This window comes from Drosophila innubila (assembly GCF_004354385.1).
Source record: "Drosophila innubila isolate TH190305 chromosome 3L unlocalized genomic scaffold, UK_Dinn_1.0 0_D_3L, whole genome shotgun sequence".
NCBI lineage: Eukaryota > Metazoa > Arthropoda > Insecta > Diptera > Drosophilidae > Drosophila > Drosophila innubila.
The window spans coordinates 14,510,637-14,532,816 of record NW_022995376.1 but is presented as its reverse complement, the minus strand read 5'-3'; the positions used below and the strand labels follow the sequence as shown (position 1 = coordinate 14,532,816).

The following is a 22,180-nucleotide window of genomic DNA, read 5'->3' as shown; positions in this document are numbered from 1 at the left end:
TCATGGGAAATTTAACAAAAATTTTGACTTGTAAAGTTACTAGATCCAATATCTGACCAACTTTAAACTCTCATAACTTTGTCGAAACTAAACCGATTTTCAAGCGGAATGTCATTTTGATCATGGTTTGGCATCTTTATTCATTCTGCATTTAAACTTTATTAACTTTTAAAAAAAAATTATTTTTTGCTAAAATCCGATTTTGATGCTAAGGGTACCCCCTTTGAAATTTTGAAAATTGAGAATTTTAAATCTAAAAATTTCACTTTTAATCAACTCCTTATATCATAATTAGTATAAAACAACACTTAAAACTTGATTCTGAGACGTTTCATTTTCTTGTCAAAAATCATGGGAAATTGAACAAAAATTTTGACTTGTAAAGTTACTAGATCAATGTCTGACCAACTTCAATCCGTCATAACTTTGTCGAAACTAAACCGATTTTCAAGCGGAATGTCATTTTGATCATGGTTTGGCATTTTATTCATTCTGCATTTACACTTTATAAACTTTTAAAAAAAATTATTTTTGCTAAAATCAGATTTTGATGCTAAGGGTACCCCTTTGAAATTTTGAAAATTGAAATTTTAAATCTTAAGCTTTCACTTTTATTCAACTCCTTACATCATAATTAGTATAAAACAACACTTAAAACTGGATTCTGAGACGTTTCATTTTCTTGTCAAAAATCATGGGAAATTGAACAAAAATTTTGACTTGTAAAGTTACTAGATCCAATGTCTGACCAACTTCAATCCGTCATAACTTTGTCGAAACTAAACCGATTTTCAAGCGGAATGTCATTTTGATCATGGTTTGGCATTTTTATTCATTCTGCATTTAAACTTTATAAACTTTTAAAAAAAAATTATTTTTTGCTAAAATCCGATTTTGATGCTAAGGGTACCCCCTTTGAAATTTTGAAAATTGAAAATTTTAAATCTCAAGTTTTCACTTTTAATCAACTCATTATATCATAATTAGTATAAAACAACACTTAAAACTTGATTCTGAGACGTTTCATTTTCTTGTTAAAAATCATGGAAACTGATCAAAATTTTGACTTGTAAAGTTACTAGATACAATGCCTGACCAACTTCAATCCGTCATAACTTTGTCAAAACTAAGCCGATTTTCAAGCGAATTGTCATTTTGATCATGGTTTTAATTCATTCTGCATTTAAACTTTATTAACTTTTAAAAAAAATTATTTTTTGCTAAAATCCGATTTTGATGCTAAGGGTACCCCCTTTGAAATTTTGAAAATTGAAATTTTTAAATCTTAAGCTTTCACTTTTATTCAACTCCTTACATCATAATTAGTATAAAACAACACTTAAAACTTGATTCTGAGACGTTTCATTTTCTTGTCAAAAATCATGGGAAATTGAACAAAAATTTTGACTTGTAAAGTTACTAGATCCAATGTCTGACCAACTTCAATCCGTCATAACTTTGTCGAAACTAAACCGATTTTCAAGCGGAATGTCATTTTGATCATGGTTTGGCATTTTTATTCATTCTGCATTTAAACTTTATAAACTTTTAAAAAAAAATTATTTTTTGCTAAAATCCGATTTTGATGCTAAGGGTACCCCCTTTGAAATTTTGAAAATTGAAATTTTTAAATCTTAAGCTTTCACTTTTATTCAACTCCTTACATCATAATTAGTATAAAACAACACTTAAAACTGGATTCTGAGACGTTTCATTTTCTTGTCAAAAATCATGGGAAATTGAACAAAAATTTTGACTTGTAAAGTTACTAGATCCAATGTCTGACCAACTTCAATCCGTCATAACTTTGTCGAAACTAAACCGATTTTCAAGCGGAATGTCATTTTGATCATGGTTTGGCATTTTATTCATTCTGCATTTAAACTTTATAAACTTTTAAAAAAAATTATTTTTTGCTAAAATCCGATTTTGATGCTAAGGTACCCTTTGAAATTTTGAAAATTGAAAATTTTAAATCTCAAGTTTTCACTTTTAATCAACTCATTATATCATAATTAGTATAAAACAACACTTAAAACTTGATTCTGAGACGTTTCATTTTCTTGTTAAAAATCATGGGAAACTGATCAAAAATTTTGACTTGTAAAGTTACTAGATACAATGCCTGACCAACTTCAATCCGTCATAACTTTGTCAAAACTAAGCCGATTTTCAAGCGAATTGTCATTTTGATCATGGTTTGGCTTCTTAATTCATTCTGCATTTAAACTTTATTAACTTTTAAAAAAAAATTATTTTTTGCTAAAATCCGATTTTGATGCTAAGGGTACCCCCTTTGAAATTTTGAAAATTGAAATTTTTAAATCTTAAGCTTTCACTTTTATTCAACTCCTTACATCATAATTAGTATAAAACAACACTTAAAACTTGATTCTGAGACGTTTCATTTTCTTGTCAAAAATCATGGGAAATTGAACAAAAATTTTGACTTGTAAAGTTACTAGATCCAATGTCTGACCAACTTCAATCCGTCATAACTTTGTCGAAACTAAACCGATTTTCAAGCGGAATGTCATTTTGATCATGGTTTGGCATTTTTATTCATTCTGCATTTAAACTTTATAAACTTTTAAAAAAAAATTATTTTTTGCTAAAATCCGATTTTGATGCTAAGGGTACCCCCTTTGAAATTTTGAAAATTGAAATTTTTAAATCTTAAGCTTTCACTTTTATTCAACTCCTTACATCATAATTAGTATAAAACAACACTTAAAACTGGATTCTGAGACGTTTCATTTTCTTGTCAAAATCATGGGAAATTGAACAAAATTTTGACTTGTAAAGTTACTAGATCAATGTCTGACCAACTTCAATCCGTCATAACTTTGTCGAAACTAAACCGATTTTCAAGCGGAATGTCATTTTGATCATGGTTTGGCATTTTTATTCATTCTGCATTTAAACTTTATAAACTTTAAAAAAAAATTATTTTTTGCTAAAATCCGATTTTGATGCTAAGGGTACCCCCTTTGAAATTTTGAAAATTGAAAATTTTAAATCTCAAGTTTTCACTTTTAATCAACTCATTATATCATAATTAGTATAAAACAACACTTAAAACTTGATTCTGAGACGTTTCATTTTCTTGTTAAAAATCATGGGAAACTGATCAAAAATTTTGACTTGTAAAGTTACTAGATACAATGCCTGACCAACTTCAATCCGTCATAACTTTGTCAAAACTAAGCCGATTTTCAAGCGAATTGTCATTTTGATCATGGTTTGGCTTCTTAATTCATTCTGCTTTTAAATTTATTTAAGTTCGTAAAAAAATGTTTTGGCTCTAGATCTAAATCTAAATAAATTCCTGAATATAATGTACAAAATTATAAATTAATAAGTATTACAATATTATGACTGATATTTTGTATCTGTAATTGTGACTCATCTTTAACTTTAAATATTGAAATGTCTTCAGATTGATGTGCCCATCATGGATTTACAAGCTGACACAACACAGCCACTTAGCAAATCTTAAATTTTTTTTTTGTTTTTATTTTTATAAAAGAGAAGTTGAGTTGAATCTCATGAATGACTGGGCAGCTTCCATTCATGCAAACTGGTAGCCAATTGTCTGCTGCAGCTTATTGGCGCCCATAAAATTGGTCAACGATCGCTCCATTAGTTGCCAGTCCCTGCCTCTTCTCTTCCACTCTTCTCGTGCTCTGATCGTGCCCCCTTTAAGTTCCCCCTTGTGTTGTAATTGTCAACTGGCACGATCACAGCAACATCAACAGCTCATCAGGCTCAGGGGCTTGAGCTTAAACTTGGGTTTCCTTCCAGCCAGTCTGACAACTCAATAAACACACACACACACACACACACACTTACAGAGTGTTACACCTGACCACAAAAAGCCATTGCCAGAGTCAAAGTCAGAGATTCCTCTGGTTCTCGTCCTCGTCTCCTCTCATCACGAAACTCTTTGATTTCATTTCGTTACGTTTGCTGTGGCTTTTTTGCATGCTTATTGCCCGTTTTGATTGCAGGCGCTACATTCTGATTCTCAGTCCAATTCCAAGTCCCTGTCCCTGTCCCAGTCTCAGTTCCAGTCCCAGTGCAATTCGCAGTCTCAGTCGGTGCGAGTTCCTGGCCTGTTAAGAAGGCGTTAAATGCATGATTTGTGGCCACAGTCGGTTAATGGTAATGAAGCTGATGGTCAGTAAGCCAAACAGCCAAACAGCCAACAGCCAAAAGCCAAACGAGTTGACGGCTCGCCCATCCTCATACGATTTTGCTTTTTATTTCAATTAAGCCGCTTTTTTTGCGAAATGTTTTTACTTTATAGCGCTCTCACGATGTTTTCTGCAATTTCCACCTGAATTCTGTTACACACCGGTGAAGGGAAGCGGAAATGAACAGCCTAAGCTCACAAATGATGAACATTTTCAAGCAAAATAAGGATAATAACTCCATTAAGAAATCTAAGCGCAGCACTTATTGAATTAGTTAGTACTTATAGCTGTGCAAATTAATTTACTGTTGCTTTATAAGTGGGTAATTAATCTCTCGAATTTAAACAATCGAATAACGTGCTAATTAATAAACAAAATAAAGTATGATTTTATTACGTTAATTAGTACTATGGATACATTATCATATGTGATTGTACATTCATATTTACCCCCTAAGTGGGAAATAAATGGCAGTCTATTTAATGCTAATTTTTTGCACTTCATCCAAGCAGCTATTAAATTAATTTCTAATATTTAAGAAGTACTCTAAATTAAATTGGTTTCAATAATTTTCATTTGCAAGGTAAATTATATGCGTTGATTTTATCTGTGATTAGAAATATAATCTGAAATATTTTGAAAAGTATTATTTTACAAATAAAGATGAAGTCTAATTAAAAATGTAAAAAGTTTTGGGAACACATTACCCACCTTAAAACATAACTAAAATACTTTTGATATTATGATTATCTTATAAATTATTAACTTACAGTTCCGTTAAAAAAATACCTTTAGCTCAAATGAAAATATTGAATTTTTTTAAATTATTTGATATACGTACATTCAACATTAAACACAAAATATTCTATCCTTGAAAGCTATTTAAAAATCAATTTAAATTATTTAGATTACTTTATAATTTTTTTTATGATACCCATAGATATTTATTTCCCACACTTAAGCATCTTCAGTTTACTTATTTTGGATGGGTGGCATTTAGAAAGCTTAGTTTTGGAAATTAAAAGAAGTGAGGCATTGTTATTGTTTTTAGACCATCTAAGCGAAGTGTGGTTGTGTGACGTCATAGCCAAATTCGACACAAATGGCGCAGTTTAAGCTGCCAATAAGTAGACGAAGTGTATATCTATCTCCACAGTGTACGAGTACAGTGAACACCCAGGGGCGTCATGGTCGGCATGCAATTTGTAGGTCAAGTCTGGTTCGGGCTAATGTTCGCTGCAAGAAAGCAGTGCAAGAGAGGGGGTAGGAAGGGAAGGAGCGGGGTCTTTTTTTAAAGTGTGTGTAGGTGTTGCTGTCGCCGTCGTTTGCTGCATAAACTTTTCGCAGCCGTCAACGCCGTCGTCGCCGTCATCGTAGTTGTTGTTGTTGCTGATGGTTTTATTATTGTTGTTGTTGTGGCCAACCTTGTGCAACTTTTCAGACAGCAAAAGAAACTGCAACAACAACAAAAGCAACAGCAGCAGCATATTTAACTGCAGTCGGCGGCGGCGGCGGCGCGAAAACTACAACAATTGCAATGCCAATGGTTTGGGTTGGCCAAATGGCCAAATGGCCAACTGGCTGCCACGGCATCATAAAATTTAATTTCCTGCGCTTAAAGCTGGCCCAAATATGCCTCGACTTGAAGTATGCCCTCCGCTCTGCCTCGCACCCCTCCCCCCTTTTTTTATTCTCCTCCCTTCCGCTTCCCTCTTGGCCGCCCACTCAACGGCAGCCCGTTTTAATTGCGCTTTCATTAACGCGACTTTGATTTATGGCTACCGCGTTGCCAAAGGTTTTTTTTCCAACGATTTCTTTTGCAAATATTTAAACATTTTTTCTCCCTTCCTCTTCGACTCTGCCCCCTCTCTCTCTCTCTTTCTCCTCTGTGTGTTGTTGTGTTTGCGGTGTTTATATTGGTTTTTGAACACAGCTCGCAGAGAGCTTTTTGTTGAATACTTTTCGGTAGTCAATTGCCTTAACCACTAACAACAACCACAGCCACCACAACAACCACAGCGACCACAGCCACCACAACAACAACAACAACACGCAACTGATCAGCCGTTTACAAAACTCCTTGATGCTTTTGTTGTTGTAGCTACTGTAAAGTTATTGACTTTACAGACCGCAACTTGAGTGACTAAATAAACTGATATTTTTAGCTCCATGATGAGCCATCCTACAGTTTGGAAAGTCTGCACGATGAACTATCGACTGCTCTTAGACTTACCGTAACACAAGCTTTAAAGCTGATTAAAAATGTACCTTTTATTATTAGAAATATCCGTGGAAGCTATGACAATGGATGTCCACAATCAATTGATTTATGAACAGTTTTCTGAACTGGAATAATATTTTGAACAATTTCTATAAAAGAAAACAGCTCAATATTCTAGAGAATATTTTCTCTTTGACATAGTAAGGCATATATGTGACATAAAATATTATGATATGTTAAGAAAATTATATAAATTATAAGTTGATTAAAAATGTTGTACAAATGGTTATGCAGTTTATATATGTCAAATTTCAATCAATATAATTGATATCCAAATTATGTTTAAAATATTAAGTACTAATATTTAACTATCATTCACTTTTTTCAGTTTCAAATTCAAATTCAATTTTCCTTTGTTAATATTCAATTGATTTAACTTGTATATAAAAGTTTGTCTTAAATATTTAACTAACACTTTGAAATGTCATTAATTTAAATTAAAGTTGAACTTAAATATGTATATTGATTTTAATAAATTAATTTAAAGTAATTGATTAAGAACTTATATGTAACAATTATTTATATTGTTTTTTTCTTGATAAGTTGTAAGCGAATTGATTTTAATATTTAACTTTAATTTATGTATTATTCGTCTAGCTAATTTAAATGTTATGTAAACTATTTGTTAAAAGTATTTTTATTTATTATGCAACTTTTAGTTATGTGTTCTCTGTCAGCCGCTGGCAAGTTGTGTAACCTTTTTGATTTGTTGGCCCTCTTCGGGTTGAGCATATTGAAACAGCTGTTTGGGATCAGTGGTCAGCTTGGAGAAGTTGAATAAACATAAATAGGTAAACAGACGCCTCTATCGACTGTCGACTGTTTGACGCCACTCGGAGTAAGGCTGCTCACAGCTGAGGTGGATGTGAATGTGGATGCAACGCCCACAAGTTGCAGTCGCAAGTCGCAAGTCGAATATGCAAAAATTAGAAATGCAAATGCAAATGCGACGCGACGCGACGAGACTCGAGTCAAATGCTCCGACAACAGCAACAGCAACAACAGAGACAACAACAAAGACAACAACGCTGACGAAGTCGTTGTCCATGTGGTTGTTGTTGTTGCTGTTGACTTTTGATGATGCGCATGCGCAGCTCGAGCGCTAAAACGTGCGGCCACGTCGCAGTCGCAGTCGCGGTCGACGTCAGCGTCAGCGTCGCAGCGCACATTAAGCAGCGAGCACGTGCGCGCATGCGCAGCAAATAACTCGTCGTCCCCTTGGCGTCTAGGAGAGCAGAGTGGGAGCCTGTGGACCAAACAGCCGCATCCCTATATATGCCACAAGAGCGAAAGAGAGCAATGCTTGGAGCAAGAGTTCCCCACTCTCAGAGAGGGGAGTGAGAGGGAAATGTGAGCATGCCAACATGCCCAACTACTTTGTTTATTAATTCTTTTGCGCATTTTTTCGCGCTTGGCGCGGGATTTTTGTCGGTTTGCCGCCGGCGTTTTGCCAAGCAAGCTGGCCAAGTTTATTGCCGGTTTTCATTAAGAGATTTATGGCAGCAGCAGCAGCAGCAACAGTCGGCAGTCGGGACAGCAGCTGATGCTGATGCTTGCACTTGACCGAGAACGCCGCTGGCGTCCGTTCACGGTCTGTGCAATAAAAAATTTAAATTTGAAATTCTATGCTGCACTTGCTCCGACTTCAACTCCAACTCCGACTCCGGTTGCCGTTGCTGCCACTGCCACATTCAGTATTTGTTCTGCGATAGCCATCGCAGCTCTGGGCGACCTTGTTGCCTTCCATTTGCTTGCCAAAATGTCAAGCGACGCGTCTGCGTTGTGTGTGTGCGTTGTCTGTGTGTAAGTGTGAGTGTGAGAAATAATTTGGCTACACTCAGAAAAACATGCAGATTTTAATAGTTAATTAGGATAAATTCAAGTACAACAGTTTTCAAAGCGAACTAAGTTTGAAATTTTCAAGACAGAGTACAATGATCTCATTTAAAGTCCGCTGTTTGGAATCCTAATATAATTAAACTGAGTTATTTTTATGGGATTAAGTCAATGGAACTAGTTTAGTATAGATATCTCTGTTTTTTCTGAAAATATCTCAACCAAACTCACAGATTTTATATATTTTGTAGAGCCTTATAAGTTCTGAACAAATTTGGTAAAAATCTGACAATTTAAATTAAAGATCTATTCATTTAAAAAGGTATATATTTAAATACAGACATACCTAATTTTAGAATGGCATATTTTTCTAAGTGTACGGACCAAACCACTTGTGTGGCGTTTCTGCCCCCCACCCACCTCTGCGGTCATTCCAGCTTTTATTTATACGTTAAAAATGTGCGCAAACAACGGCGCAAAATAAAAAAATCATTTTGTTATGAAAACGCGCAAAGTGGTTGGCTTTGACACTGCGCGGCTGCCGATCAGCGATCAGCGATCAACGATCCGCAATCCACAATCCACAATCCACTATCTACGATCGACACAATCCACACACAAACGCTGGCTCTTTGACTGCAGCTGCTGGACATTCGCGTTGTCACTTCAATTTGCTTGCCAAAGTCTACAGCGTAGTTGGCAACGCTATATGTCTTCAAGTGTGTGTGTTTGTGTGTGTGTTTGTGAGTGTGTGCGGCAGCAGTTTATAAAGCCATTAATAACCCGCGCATTTTCAACAGTTAACTCGAAACTGCACACGAGACAATGTCATGGTTCATACATCAATTGAGTTTGCTTATTAGAGAAGCGTATAGCGAGAAGAAAGGAGCGAAGAGAGTGTAGAGTGGAACGTGGAGCGTGTAGAGAGATGATTGCGTGTTTACACAGAGGCAAGCATTCGATATGTGCGAGGGCAGCTAAGCAAGTTAATAATATTGAAAATAGATTAATTTTAGATATTTAAGAAACATCATAGTAGATCACCAATTCTTAAAAACTGTTCAAGTTTGTTAAGTATACTATGGGAAACGAATTTTGACAACTAACTTGAATTACTAGATTTTTTTCATGTCTATTTAAAAATAGATATCTTAAATATTTATTTGGAAGATATTTAAAGTTAAATTAACGTCAATCTGACCTAAATATGTGTAATAGATATTCTACTAGATTGATATACATTATTATATGGCTAAGAAATCTTTCAATATAATAAAATTAAATTTTATATAAATAAGCAAATAATCATTTTCAACAAAACAAATTTTGTCTACTTTTTTTACACTTTAACGCATCACTCTCTCCCCACAACTTATCAAGCTACTCTCTGGTTTGATACCTACCTATATTCATATCTCAGCAATGTTCCTTATAAAGCATACCCGCATTATTTGTCGAGGTGTCTGCTGATCAGCTCAGTAAGTGCCTTGTCGAAGGTGTCGTCTCTTCCTCTCTCTCCCTCTCAATATATTTATGGTTCTCTCTCTCGCTCTCTCGGTTGTATAAAGTGTCTCGGTTGATTCGCTTGCATTTGAAAAGAGTCACAGCTTAATTCGTTTGTGGGTGTTATTTGTGGGTAGTTAAAATAAATGTTCGTCACGAGAATTCGACGCATTCGCAATTTGCCATCAGTTGGCCAAGTGTTGAATGTTGTGAACTGCGTTAAAAGTCCATTAATTTTTTTTGTAATTAGTGTAGTTTTCTAGTTTAGTTTTATCGGGTAACAAGAGTGACATACTCGTAGTTCATCTACATATTGTATTTTATCTATAGGTGCGAGTTTCAAACTAACAACTTTGTATATCTTTTAGTTTCTATTATCTTTTGTTGTATTTTCTTTTTTCTTTATTTTTGGAACTGTCGCACACGAACGCACAACGGCGAGAACTTTTAAAGAAAATGAAAATTCCCAAAGGAAGCATAGATAATGAGCACAACACCACCCCAGTGGATATACCCCGACCCCGACCATTGAAAACTCGCCCAGCCGCAGCAAGTGTGACCGACCAGTCGGACTGACAGTTTGACAGACAGTCAGACAGTCAGTCAGTTGGTTGGTCGGTTGGTTGGTCAGACCGTTGGCCAGTTCGTCGTTGCGACGGTTCGACTTTGGCCGGTTGTTGTCAGCCATTTTGTCGAGGCACAATGGCAGCGGAGTCCAAGCATATTGCCATTGTGCCTCCTCCTCCTTCTCCTCCTCTTCATCTGCCACTTGTCTCTCTCCTCTACTCTGTCTCGAGTCGACTCTCTCGACTGGGTCGTCATTGCCTGTCTCTGCTTTTGTTTTTAGCCATTGTTAGTGGGCTCTGTTGCTGCCGCTTTTGCAACATTTGAATGATTCTCGTTGGTCGTGTCAGTCCCACGGGTAATTATTGACACGGTTGTATGCACGCAGCCCAAAAAATACTCACATACACACACACACACACACCAACACAGAAGAGAAACTGAGCAACAACAACAGCAACAAAACGAGCACAAAAGCAACGCGAAATAATAAAAAAGTCGACTCGAAATAATAATGAAAATGTCGGCATTCGGCATTGCATAGCAAAGGGAATGTCGAGGTGCTGCAAGGTGGCAAGGTGGCAGGGGAGCGAGTCTTTGTGGTAAGGTGGTGCCACTGAGTGGTGCGGCGAGGGTGACTCCGATACCGCTCGCACTTAACACGCACGCCAACATTAAAACCAATGAAAACTACAATTTGCCAGCTTATATTACTAATTTTTTATCATATACTACTCCGACTCAGTAATTTGAATGCTTTTACGTTTTTATAGCCTTGTGTAAAGGGTATGGAAACTATGTCACTGAGTTTGTCACTGCTGAACTAAAGAACCTATAAAAGCGCCCAACAAAAAAAATAATTTTGTGAATACATTAAAGCAATGATAATGACTGAAATAATAATTAAGTCTTAGAACTATTTTTATTTTAAGTAATTCGGTGCCTAAATAATAAACAAACATTAAAAAGAATACCGTATAATCTATCTAATTTTCCTAAAATGAAGAATTAAAGAAAAATTTTATATTTTTCATAAATAACAAATTGCTCTCCTTTTTCCCAGAATACTCTTTACTGTGATATGATACGATGTTTGTATAGTTTTCCAATATTTTTAATTTTTGTGTGAATCCTTTATTCTTTCTGCTGTATATTTTAAAATATCAGTTAATATTTTCAAACATCCCATTTAATTTCCATACAAATTATATGATATGTTATAATATGCTAGTCTTATAGTTTTTCTGTCCTCAATATTTCTATTATTATCTTATCCCTTTTTAAATATTTCATACTTTTATTCAATTTATTTTAATAAATTTTCTTTGAAAAAAGAGAATTCTAATGCCGTTTTATTCCTCTCAGAGTTACTTAAGTAGTTGAAAATGTTATATAGCATAGGGGCAGGTTTTTATCTATGTGGGTGTGTTTAGTGTGTGTGTGTGTGTGTGCTGTCAGCAACAACCCCAAAAAGGCAGGTGGCGTCGTATACAAACATGCACACATACTCATATATGGATAGGCTCTGTAGCCATGTTTCTTTTCGCATTCAATTTGGATATTGTTGTAGATGTTATATACCTGTAATTAAGAGATCTGACTATAAACATATTGTTCAAGTGCACAAGGCGCAACGCGAGGGTGTTAGAAATGAAAAAAAAAGTATTTCAATAATTTCTATACACAATGAGAGGCAACTTCGTGAAGCGCGTTGCAAGAGTTCAAATTGACAAAAAATGATAATAATAAAGTTAAAATATATGTTTTTTTTTATAAAATATAATATGAAGCCAACGCATAAATAAACATTATTGCACTTACGCTTCTGTATTATATGAATGTGAATAATTTGGTTGTTTACATTTATAACTTATGAGAGGTTTCCCCTTCTCTCTAAAACTGGCTTTCAATTATGCGCATTTGGAATTTGTTTGTTTTATTCTGCAATTTGTTTTTAAATTTTTATTTTGATTTTCGTTAAAAGGCTGATGCAATTTTTATGCAAAATTACTAACTGAAATTTGTGAGAGATTTCAAAATAATAATATTTGCCAAAATAATATGCATTTAAATTATGAGCTTAATGCAAATATCGTGCACCACATTAGAGCAAAAGGGCAATGAGACAAATTGACACTTTAATGATTTTGTTTTCGAATGAATGCGAATACTACAAAAGATAAAACAAATCAAATTATGGAGAAAAGTGTGTGATTTATATGTGCAACTAAATTTTTATATTGCCATTAACAAGATTATAATATTAATTAATTAATTGCAAGTAAATATAAATTTTTTTGTAATTTTTGGGCTCTTATCACCCCGTCATTTGGTTAATAAGCAATGACCACGGCGGTCATCTCGTTTAAGGCCCTATAAAAACTGAATCAAATGAAATGCCTTTTAATGACAACTTTCATTAACGATCTCCGAGTAACAACAACAAATTTACAACAGGCAGTAAGGTTATTAGTTAATTGTGACGTAGGCAATCACATTATAATATGCCCACTTAATTGTTAATTGCTTTTCGAACACTTTAAACAAACAAAAATAATACCCGCAATTATCGCATATCGCAATGAAAGTCGTAACCAATTGGGAATCGGTCAGTATCGAGTCTCGGTTATCGCGAATCGCGTATCGGGTGCGAAACAAAACAAAAGTCTCTGTAATATGGCTGTAAAACTGTCAAACCCAATGACTCATAAACTGTGAATGGCACAAGCCGTCATTTACGACCGCCCGTTAATGCTAATTAAATAATAATAAAACAATGTCCTTTGATCAAATAAAATGGTTCACTTTTTGTTTTTTTTTTTTCGAATAATATTCTTTTTTATTTGTTTTTTTTTTAAGTTTTCTGTTTGTTTTGTTTTTGTTTTCTTGGTTTTTAATTTCTCTGTGTAGGTGTATGTGTGTGTGTGTTTGGGTGTACGTGTGTGGGTGGAATGTACCGCTTTGTTGACTTGGTGCATCCATTGTTTTATAGCATAATTTATTATACAATTGAGGGCATGGCTTAATCTTAAATATTTTCTCATCTTCATAATATTCATCATCATTATCTTTATCATTATCGTTATCTTTATCAACTTGGACAAGTTCTCTCATCTCATTCGATTTCGATTTAGTTTTCAACATACCAAACAAAATAACTAAAAAACAAAAAAGTATTTGTATTTTAATTACACCCAAATAAAATCAATGAAAACCAAAAGCATTTTTATGTAATATTTAAAAAGTTGCATATTTACTTTATGTCTTTTATTCTTTTATACAATAAAAAATTAAAAAACGGCCACTTTTATAAAAGTTCTTGTACGTATATCAAAAACACGAAGCACGTTTTATATTTTTTGTTTTTTTTTCTTCTGTTTTATACACATCTATTATTTTTGTTTGAAATAATTTCATTTTGTATTTTAAATTTACATCAATTTTATATATTTTACAATTTAGCATTTTTGTTTATTTGATTACGTTTCAATTATATTTTAAGATTTAGCTACGTGTCTGTGTGTTTGTGTATAGGTGTGTGTGTGTTTATATATATTCGATTTGCTTAAAGAGAAAGTACAGTACTTACTAAGTAACTAAACGTCATGTGCCTAATTTATTAAATTATCGCCTAGAAATTACAATTTATTATTATTATTTATGAATATTTTTTGCCTTTTTTCTTAATCGTTTTTTTTCTTTTAATATTTATTAAAAAATCTACAATTGCATTTAAAGCTAAAAATATGACTTAACTGTAGTTTTTATTTACAGAATCTTTTGTATTTTCTTTTCGTTTATTTTTGCAATTTAATTTTAATTTTTAAATCATTAATTTTTATGTTGTGGTTTCCGCGCCGCGCGTTAAATTCTAAATTCTGTGTATGTTTTTTTTTTTGCATTTTGTATTTTGTTTATAATTTTTAGAGTACAATCTACTGGCTATATTTGTATATATAGTTATAGTATATATATATATATATATATATATGTATCTGCACGGCCGCTTTTTAAACTAAAACCCTAGCTAGAACCTCGAGTCTTGGGTGGCGGTTCGAACCACAGTGAGCACTCGCTACAAACATTATTTGCTAATATTTATATTTGTTGTTTATTTAACTTGTTTTTAGTTTCGTGTGTATTTCTTTGCTATCAACTGGGCGACAAGTTGCAAGTGTGGAGAGTGTGGGATGGTTTAAGATTTACCTTGCTTGGTGGTAACGCAGCTGAAGGCCAAAGGTTCGATAATATATGGTATATATAGATACATATATTGTAAGTAATTAGTATTATTAACAATTAATCTTAACACTTGTCGCACTTGTTTACTCATTTCTTTTGTTTAGCTAGTTATCGATATTGACTTCAATCCGATTGCGATTTAATTTAGATTTAAAAACAACATCACTTGGTTTCACGTTTGATTTGAATTGCGTGTTTTTTTTTTCGTTTGTTCATTAATTATATAAATTTTAAAAAATTTTTACATTTGAATTGTTTAGAAAGTTTTGGAAACTTTAACGTTTTAACAAAAAAATTAATTAAAAGAGGGGGGCAGCGAAGGAATATCAACTATATGCTAAATTTTTAACTCATCCAATTGATCCACTTGATCCACTTAGTTTTTGTATTTGTTTTTGTTTTGTTTTTGAAGTTGTAACACAGATTAATGCACTGGTAGAAATTTGGGGTAGTAGCAGCTGGGCAGCTGGAGAGGATCTATGGATCCTAAAGCTGCTCGCGCTTGCATTGCAGTCACGGCCACCCGTCCGGCATTGTGTCCTAGGAGGACTCGTAGCCAAACCAGGCGGCCGACGAATGCTATTCACCACCGGCACCACCGCCACCGCCAAAGCTATTGAAATGACGCACTGCACCCGGCGCGGCGGCGGCACCAAATTGCAGACTTAGCTCGAAGAGGCGACGGGCGTGCAACTGTTGCTGCTGCTGCTGGTGATGATGATGCTGCTGGTGATGATGGTGCTGATAGTGATGATGATGCTGATGCAGTGCCGCCGCCGAATGGGCATTCAAATTGAGATGACCACCCAGCACACTGGACGCCGAGCCCGCTGGCGATGCGGCACTCGGCGGTTGCAGCGGCAATCCACTGTTGCTGCCGGCACCCGGCGACAATTGTGAGCTGTTGCTGCCGCTCGTTTGCTGCGATTGCAGATGTTGCGCATGCGGATGCTGCAACTGATCGCTGGTGTGGAATAGATGCGGATGATGCGCGGGATTCAAGTGTGGATGCTGGTGTGGATGATGTGGATGGTGGGCGTGCTGATAACGCATGGGATCCATGTACATGGCAGCTGCTGCAGCGGCTGCAATGCTGGATGCCTGTTGTTGTTGTTGTTGTTGTTGCTGTTGCTGCTGTTGTTGTTGCTTTACTTGCTCCTCATTGCTGTTGTTGTTGTTGTTAGTGCTTGTATTGTTATTGTTGTTATTGTTGCTGCTGTTGTTGTTGTTATTATTTGTCTGACCACCAGCTGAGGAGCTGCCCAAGGGACTTTGTGGTGACATGACTTGTCCCTGGCTTGTCATCGTCACCGAGGATCCCGCACTGGAAGAGGGCGTATTGGGCGTGTGTTGTTGTTGCTGCTGCTGCTGCTGCTGTTGTTGTTGCTGCTGCTGCTGCTGCTGTTGTTGCTGTTGCTGTAGGTGTTGCTGCTGCTGTTGTTGTTGCTGTTGTTGCTGTTGCTGTTGTTGCTGGTGCAGACTATTGTTGTTGGCAGGAGTGGACGCAGCTGCAGCTGAGTTCGACTCCTGGATTTCTGATTGCTAGTGAGCCGCCAATTGGTGTGCCGACTGCATATTCTGGGGGCTCAACATGGGCGGACTGTGGCTATGCGAGTGGTTGCCCATCGGGCTGCCGTGCATGTCGTGGTGGGAGTGATAGCCACCATGATGCATATGACCCGGTGGCATGCCATCCATCATATCCCCACCCAGTGTATTTGGCGGTGTCATCCGCTTCTCCTTCTGCCGCCGATTGCAGAACCACACCCGCACCACCTCCTTCTCCAGTTGAAGGGAGTCCGCCAGCGAGGTGATCTCCTGGGCCGATGGCTTTGGCTGCTTGTGGAAATGCTGCTCCAGGGCACCCTTAACGCTCACCTCGATGCTCGTGCGTTTCTTGCGCTTGCGTCCCTGGGCGGCGATCTTATCGATGCTCGTCGGCGATCCTGTCGTCGAGTCCGCCTCCTCCAGCCACTTTTGCAGCAGCGGCTTCAGCTTGCACATGTTCTTGAAACTTAACTGTAGAGCCTCGAACCGGCAGATGGTCGTCTGTGAGAAGACATTGCCATACAGGGTGCCCAGTGCCAGACCCACGTCCGCCTGTGTGAATCCCAGCTTGATGCGTCGCTGTTTGAACTGCTTGGCAAATGCCTCCAGATCATCGGATGTGGGCGTGTCCTCCTCACCGCCACTAATCGTATCGCGATCCCCGCCCCCGCCGACGCCCATGTGATGGGCGTGTATGTGCAACTGTGGCGACTCGCCGCGCAGCGCATGATGCAGTGGCGCCACCTGGGCGGCATGATGTGCCGGATGATGGTGCAGCATGCCATTCATGGCCGCATGATGGTACTGCAACGGCGAACCGCCGGTGGGTGCATAGTGGCCCGCATGTGGGGCATGCCACGCGGCTGCCGCATGGGGCGAGGCCATGCCCTGTTGGATGCGCGTCTGTTGCGACAAATGTGACATCTCCTGCTTGACGGAGTCAACGGCAGCAACGGCGGCGGGATGATGATGCGTCGTATGGTGTGTGGGCAGCGACCACGTATCCGGATGCAATGCACTCCAGCTGCCCAATCCGGAGCCGGGCGTCAGGCCGCCCAAGCTGTTGCCCTGCCCCTGGCCCTGCACCTGTCCATTGGGCGAGGGCGACGATGGCAACTGTTGCTGGTGTGCCGCTGCCGCAGCCACAGCCGCATGATGATGATGATGATGCTGCATGTACTTCATCTCCCCAGCATCTGCGGCGGAGCGGGGCGAGGATGTGTGATAACCACCACCGCCACCGCCACCGCCGCCGCCGAGTGCCATGTCGAGATCACCGCTCGGCGGTGTCATATAGGAGGTAGCGGCCATCCCCACCGCTCTGGGGCTGTTGAGGCCCTCCACGCTGGCGGGGTAGGGCTCCAAGTTGGGGCTCAGTTTAACGACTTTGTAGACCGATCGATCGAAAGGAAGACCTGAGTCCCTATGCTCATTCCACTCAAACCGTGAGGCAACCGTTTTGAAGTCTTTTACTGGCAACGTGGCGACCAACAAATTTGTGGGCGTGGCGGGCGGGGCGCGACGATCGCGCGACTCGCACACACACACACGACACACTCAAAGCACACCCGCACACACACACACGCACACACGCCAGACAACACAACAAACTCAACAAGTTTCGTCACCGACGGCGTAACGACCAAATTTGTTGAATTCTTTGCTTCGTTTTATTTTCAGTTTATCAAAATTTGGTTACTTTTTATAACAGTTGTAATTTGCTCTTGTTGTTGTTGTAGTAGTTGTAGTAGTTGTTGTTGTTGCACTTATTTTGCTTGCTTTCAACACTTGGCACTTGTTGTTGAATTTAATAACGTTGTTGTATTCAATAAAATATTTGTATTATATTTTATAATTTCACTGTTGTTGCTCTCCGTAATCGTTGTTGTTTTATCGTTGTCAAGTCACAAACACATCGTGGCAATTTTCAGATATTGTGTAGATTGCGCTATTCAGAATTGTGATTGAGATTTTTCAGAGACGCCGCACATAACAGAGACACTGACAACTGAGAGACGCAGATGAGCCTATGGGACAAATTCACGTGCAAACTCGTAGAGCTATCGAAGTGAACTAACGTCATGCAGCGGCCAACGGCGCTACGTAGACGGCGCTCTCGACATTCAACAACGACAACACACACACTCGCACACACTCGCACACACACACACAGGCGCACGCACAGCGTAAACCAGTTTTCAACCCGTCTTCCAATATGCGAGGCGTGCAAGCGAGACGGCTAAACTGCCACTGAGCGAGCGCAAGCAGCGCAAGCGAGATGGCCTGAGAGAGCGCACAACGACTGGAAGTCGACTTGCGCTCTATTGGGCTCTACAGCGACTTTCCAGTGACGCCCACCAAACGCAGACTTCGTCACATTCCCATGCAGAGTGACATTTTTAATTGCCTGCTCTAGCACAAGGGAGAGCGAGAGCGCAAGAGAGCATAGGCATATGTAGATGTGCCTGTGTGTGTGCATGAGTATACATGTCTCTGTGTGTGTGTGTGTGTGCCTCTGTCAGGCATTGAAAGCTTTTGCTAAGGACTGAAGCTGAATTCAGGAAGCTTTGTTCAGTTTGCTATCAACGCTCTTTGGGCAGCCAACTTTTGCTTCCATTTTGTTATTGTGTGTGCCTGCGAGTGTGTGTGTGTGTATGCTTGTGTATGCTGTTGGAGTTGGGCGTGTGCATTGGGCAAATGGGCAATGGGCGGGCAAATGCAACTGGCAAACGGACAATCGCACAATCAGACAATCGGGCGAACTGGCAATGGACAACGGTTAACTGGGCAAACAAAGTCGCTATCTACCGATATTTATATATATACATTCGTATCGGATCCATCTAACGCGTCCGAGAACAACTGTAAAATCAGTCCGCACATTAATTGAATTGTATCGCGAGCCAATAAATTTGCATGCAAATCTTACAACCTTTTAATCTTCGTCCAGTTTCGTTGAGTTACTTTGTTTTTGTTATGCATATTTGTCAGTTACTTTTCAAAGAAAGCTCCATTGTCTATACAACTACTTAAAGTGAGTGTGTGTGTGTGCGTGTGTTTAAAGCATTCTCCTTAATAGTTATTGATTTCCAACATCCATCGCGCGCTTATTTTATTGATTTTATTTGATTTTCGAATTTTACAGTATTTTTATTTTTCACATCCATTTGCATAGATTGCGATTTGGATATGGAACAAAACTCTTTGTCGTCTTTGACATCTTTGTCGCCCTTTGTGTCTCTTCCTCTATCTTTCTGTCTGTCTATTTTTCTCTCTGTGTGACAGACATTGTTGCTGTTGTTCGGCTTTTGATTTAATAGAGCGTCCAAGCTAAAAATAGCAACAACAAAAATATATCATAATAGCAAAGCACATTATGTCGTTCATTTGATTGTGCTATCAAAGTTTCCACTTTGCGCCTAACGAATATGGCCTAAAGGTAAAGCAATAGTTCAATACACTGACAAAAATGTCAGTCAAATATTAATCAAAGATTCTATTCTCTCTTAAAATATCCGATTTACTTATACCAAAACATTATATCACTAAAAATATTTTATTTTATTAATTGAAATGAAATTACAATTTGAAGAAAATAAATTGCTATTATTTATATGAATTTATGGAATTGTTTTCTTATTTGAAATGACTAATTTGTTATAATTTTTTACATTATAAATTTAAGACAAAAAGTATAAATTAATAAGCTTAAAATTTTAACTACTTTATATTATAAATTATAATGAATTTGTGACTGTCAGCCGCTTCCTCCAATGGATTTAAGAAAAAACGCGCTAATTGTTCAAAAGTCAAATAAAAGTGATAATTTCATTAAATTATGTTTCAACAAAATGTATCTTGAATCTTTTCAAATAAAGTATTAAATGAGTTAACTACTAACTAAATATACTCATAATATAAGATATTATCTTTCATTAACAACAGGTTCGATATGCTTCAATCATTTGCCGGTATTACAGTTTGTCTAGACACCCTTTTGAATTCTAAATATTGTCTTTGCTTTAAACTTTGTGCCACATTATGTTTTTTTATCCGCTCTCGCATGCATTACTCTTGCGGCAGGTCAAGCGTCCAGTTTGTGTCAAAAGTTATGCAAACTAAGGTCAACGCCATCAGCAACAACAACAAATAAACACACAACAACACACACAAAACACACCGTCAAGTTCAACAATATTTGCATCACTTTGCTTAAATTTTTGTTGCCCTTTTTTATTGTTTCTGTTGTTGTTGTTGTGTTGTCCTTTTGGCCACACACTTGGGCATAATTAATAAGCCGCAGACCGAGTTAAACAGTCGGAGTCACTGCGTCAAAGTTTGTCACTCAACGCAGCAGCAACAACAAAAACAACAACAACGGGAACAACGGTCCTTGGGAAAATTTACATGATAATTAGGTGGCGGCGCTAAACAACAACAACAGCAGCGAGAGAAGTAAGAAAAAAAATGTATTTAAATTTCAAATGTCGAAAAAATCCTGTTTATTTCACGCTCTCCGACTCTCCGGCACTCCGGCTTCGACACTCCGGCTCTCCCACCTCGCCCCTGGCCCCTGGCCCCTGGCCCTCGGCATATGCTAAATGCGCACGCGCCGCGTTGGTTTTGTGGCCATGAAAGGACTTGTTGCATAATTATGCGCCGCATGCGAGTAAATAAAAAACAAATATAAAAAAAATGAGTGAAAAAATTTACTAAGCGTTGTATTTATGAATGAAGATCTCTCTCCCTCTCTCTGTCTCTGTCTCTATCTCACTCGCTCTCTCACTGCCATTGGCGCCGTTGATTTTGATGATAATGAGCTTGATTAGCATTTTGGCTGCATTTTTTTTCTGCCACTCGGCTCCGGTTTCTCAGTTTGCTTTCAGTTCGGTTTCAGTTTCGGGTCTCCCTCTCGCTCTCCCTCTCTCTCTCACTCTCGCACCTAGCTGTCTGGCCGGCGCACTTGCTTATAATTATTAGCATAATTTTCTTCTTATTTTGCATTAATTTCTGTGTGTGTTTGTTTGTTTATTAAGCAGCAGCAACAACAACAGCCACATAGATATAAGTATTGTAATAATGAATAAAATTTATATATATATTTATACAAAGTTTTGCATCTGTTTTGGTAATTAAAGTGCCATATAATTTTGAGAGCAGACATAAACTGGTCGGGTTTAAGCGCTTTATTTATCGCCCCGCACAATTAAGGCAATGCGCGGGAGGAGAGACTTTAAAATGGCAACATTTGAGTAGCTCATTGTTGGGTTATTAAACTACACCTAACCAAAAAAAAAAAGGCAAAGCAAAACAACAATTAAGTGCATTGAAACAAGTCCCAAAATGTACACAAATTAACCTAGAAATGTGTGTGATTAAGGAATTCAGGAAATTCTACACACAATTAAACTAATTGAATTAAGCAATAAATAAAGAACTTTAAATTCCAGATAAAACTTGTAAAAAAGATATTAGTTTTCTTCAGTTAAGTCATTAACAATCTTAACATTTTTTTAATATTTCAGAATTTAAAATTATAACAAATTTTTTAATTTAAAAACATTCTTTGAAAATTCTGAATATTTTAGTACAAAATTGTATAATATAATACGAATATTTTTTCTATAATTTGGTTGCATCTATGAAAATTGATATACAAGTAACTGTAATAATGATTTCCAGGAGTATCATCTTCATAATATTTAAAGATTCAAGAGTATTCACAATTCAAAAAACTTAAAAAATATGGATGAGATACGTGTTTTTTCTACTCATATCATCTTTATCATTTTAATAGATTGCTTTGCATTCTTAATCCCTACTTAATATGCATCCTCTTCACCCCTTCTGCGCAAATATTCATTTGCAAACAAAACGTTTCATTAGATACGTCAAAACTCAGCTGCAACTTTCAGGGGCAAGCGAAAAGACAACAACCAACAACCAAAGCAGGGCCATCCCATCAGATAGTCGGTCAACTCTTTACCATATGCCCAGCTCAAGAAGAAAT

At 37.3% G+C, this 22,180-nt stretch overlaps 1 protein-coding gene across 1 annotated transcript; it reads right to left on the bottom strand.

Moving 5' to 3' along the window:
* Positions 1-14,503: 14,503 nt before the first annotated feature.
* Positions 14,504-17,987, bottom strand: LOC117788702 (POU domain protein CF1A). The gene has a single exon (XM_034627541.1). The coding sequence runs from the start codon at positions 17,479-17,481 to the stop codon at positions 16,165-16,167; it is 1,317 nt and encodes a 438-aa protein (XP_034483432.1). The 5' UTR covers positions 17,482-17,987; the 3' UTR covers positions 14,504-16,164.
* Between the last annotated feature and the right edge of the window lie 4,193 nt (positions 17,988-22,180).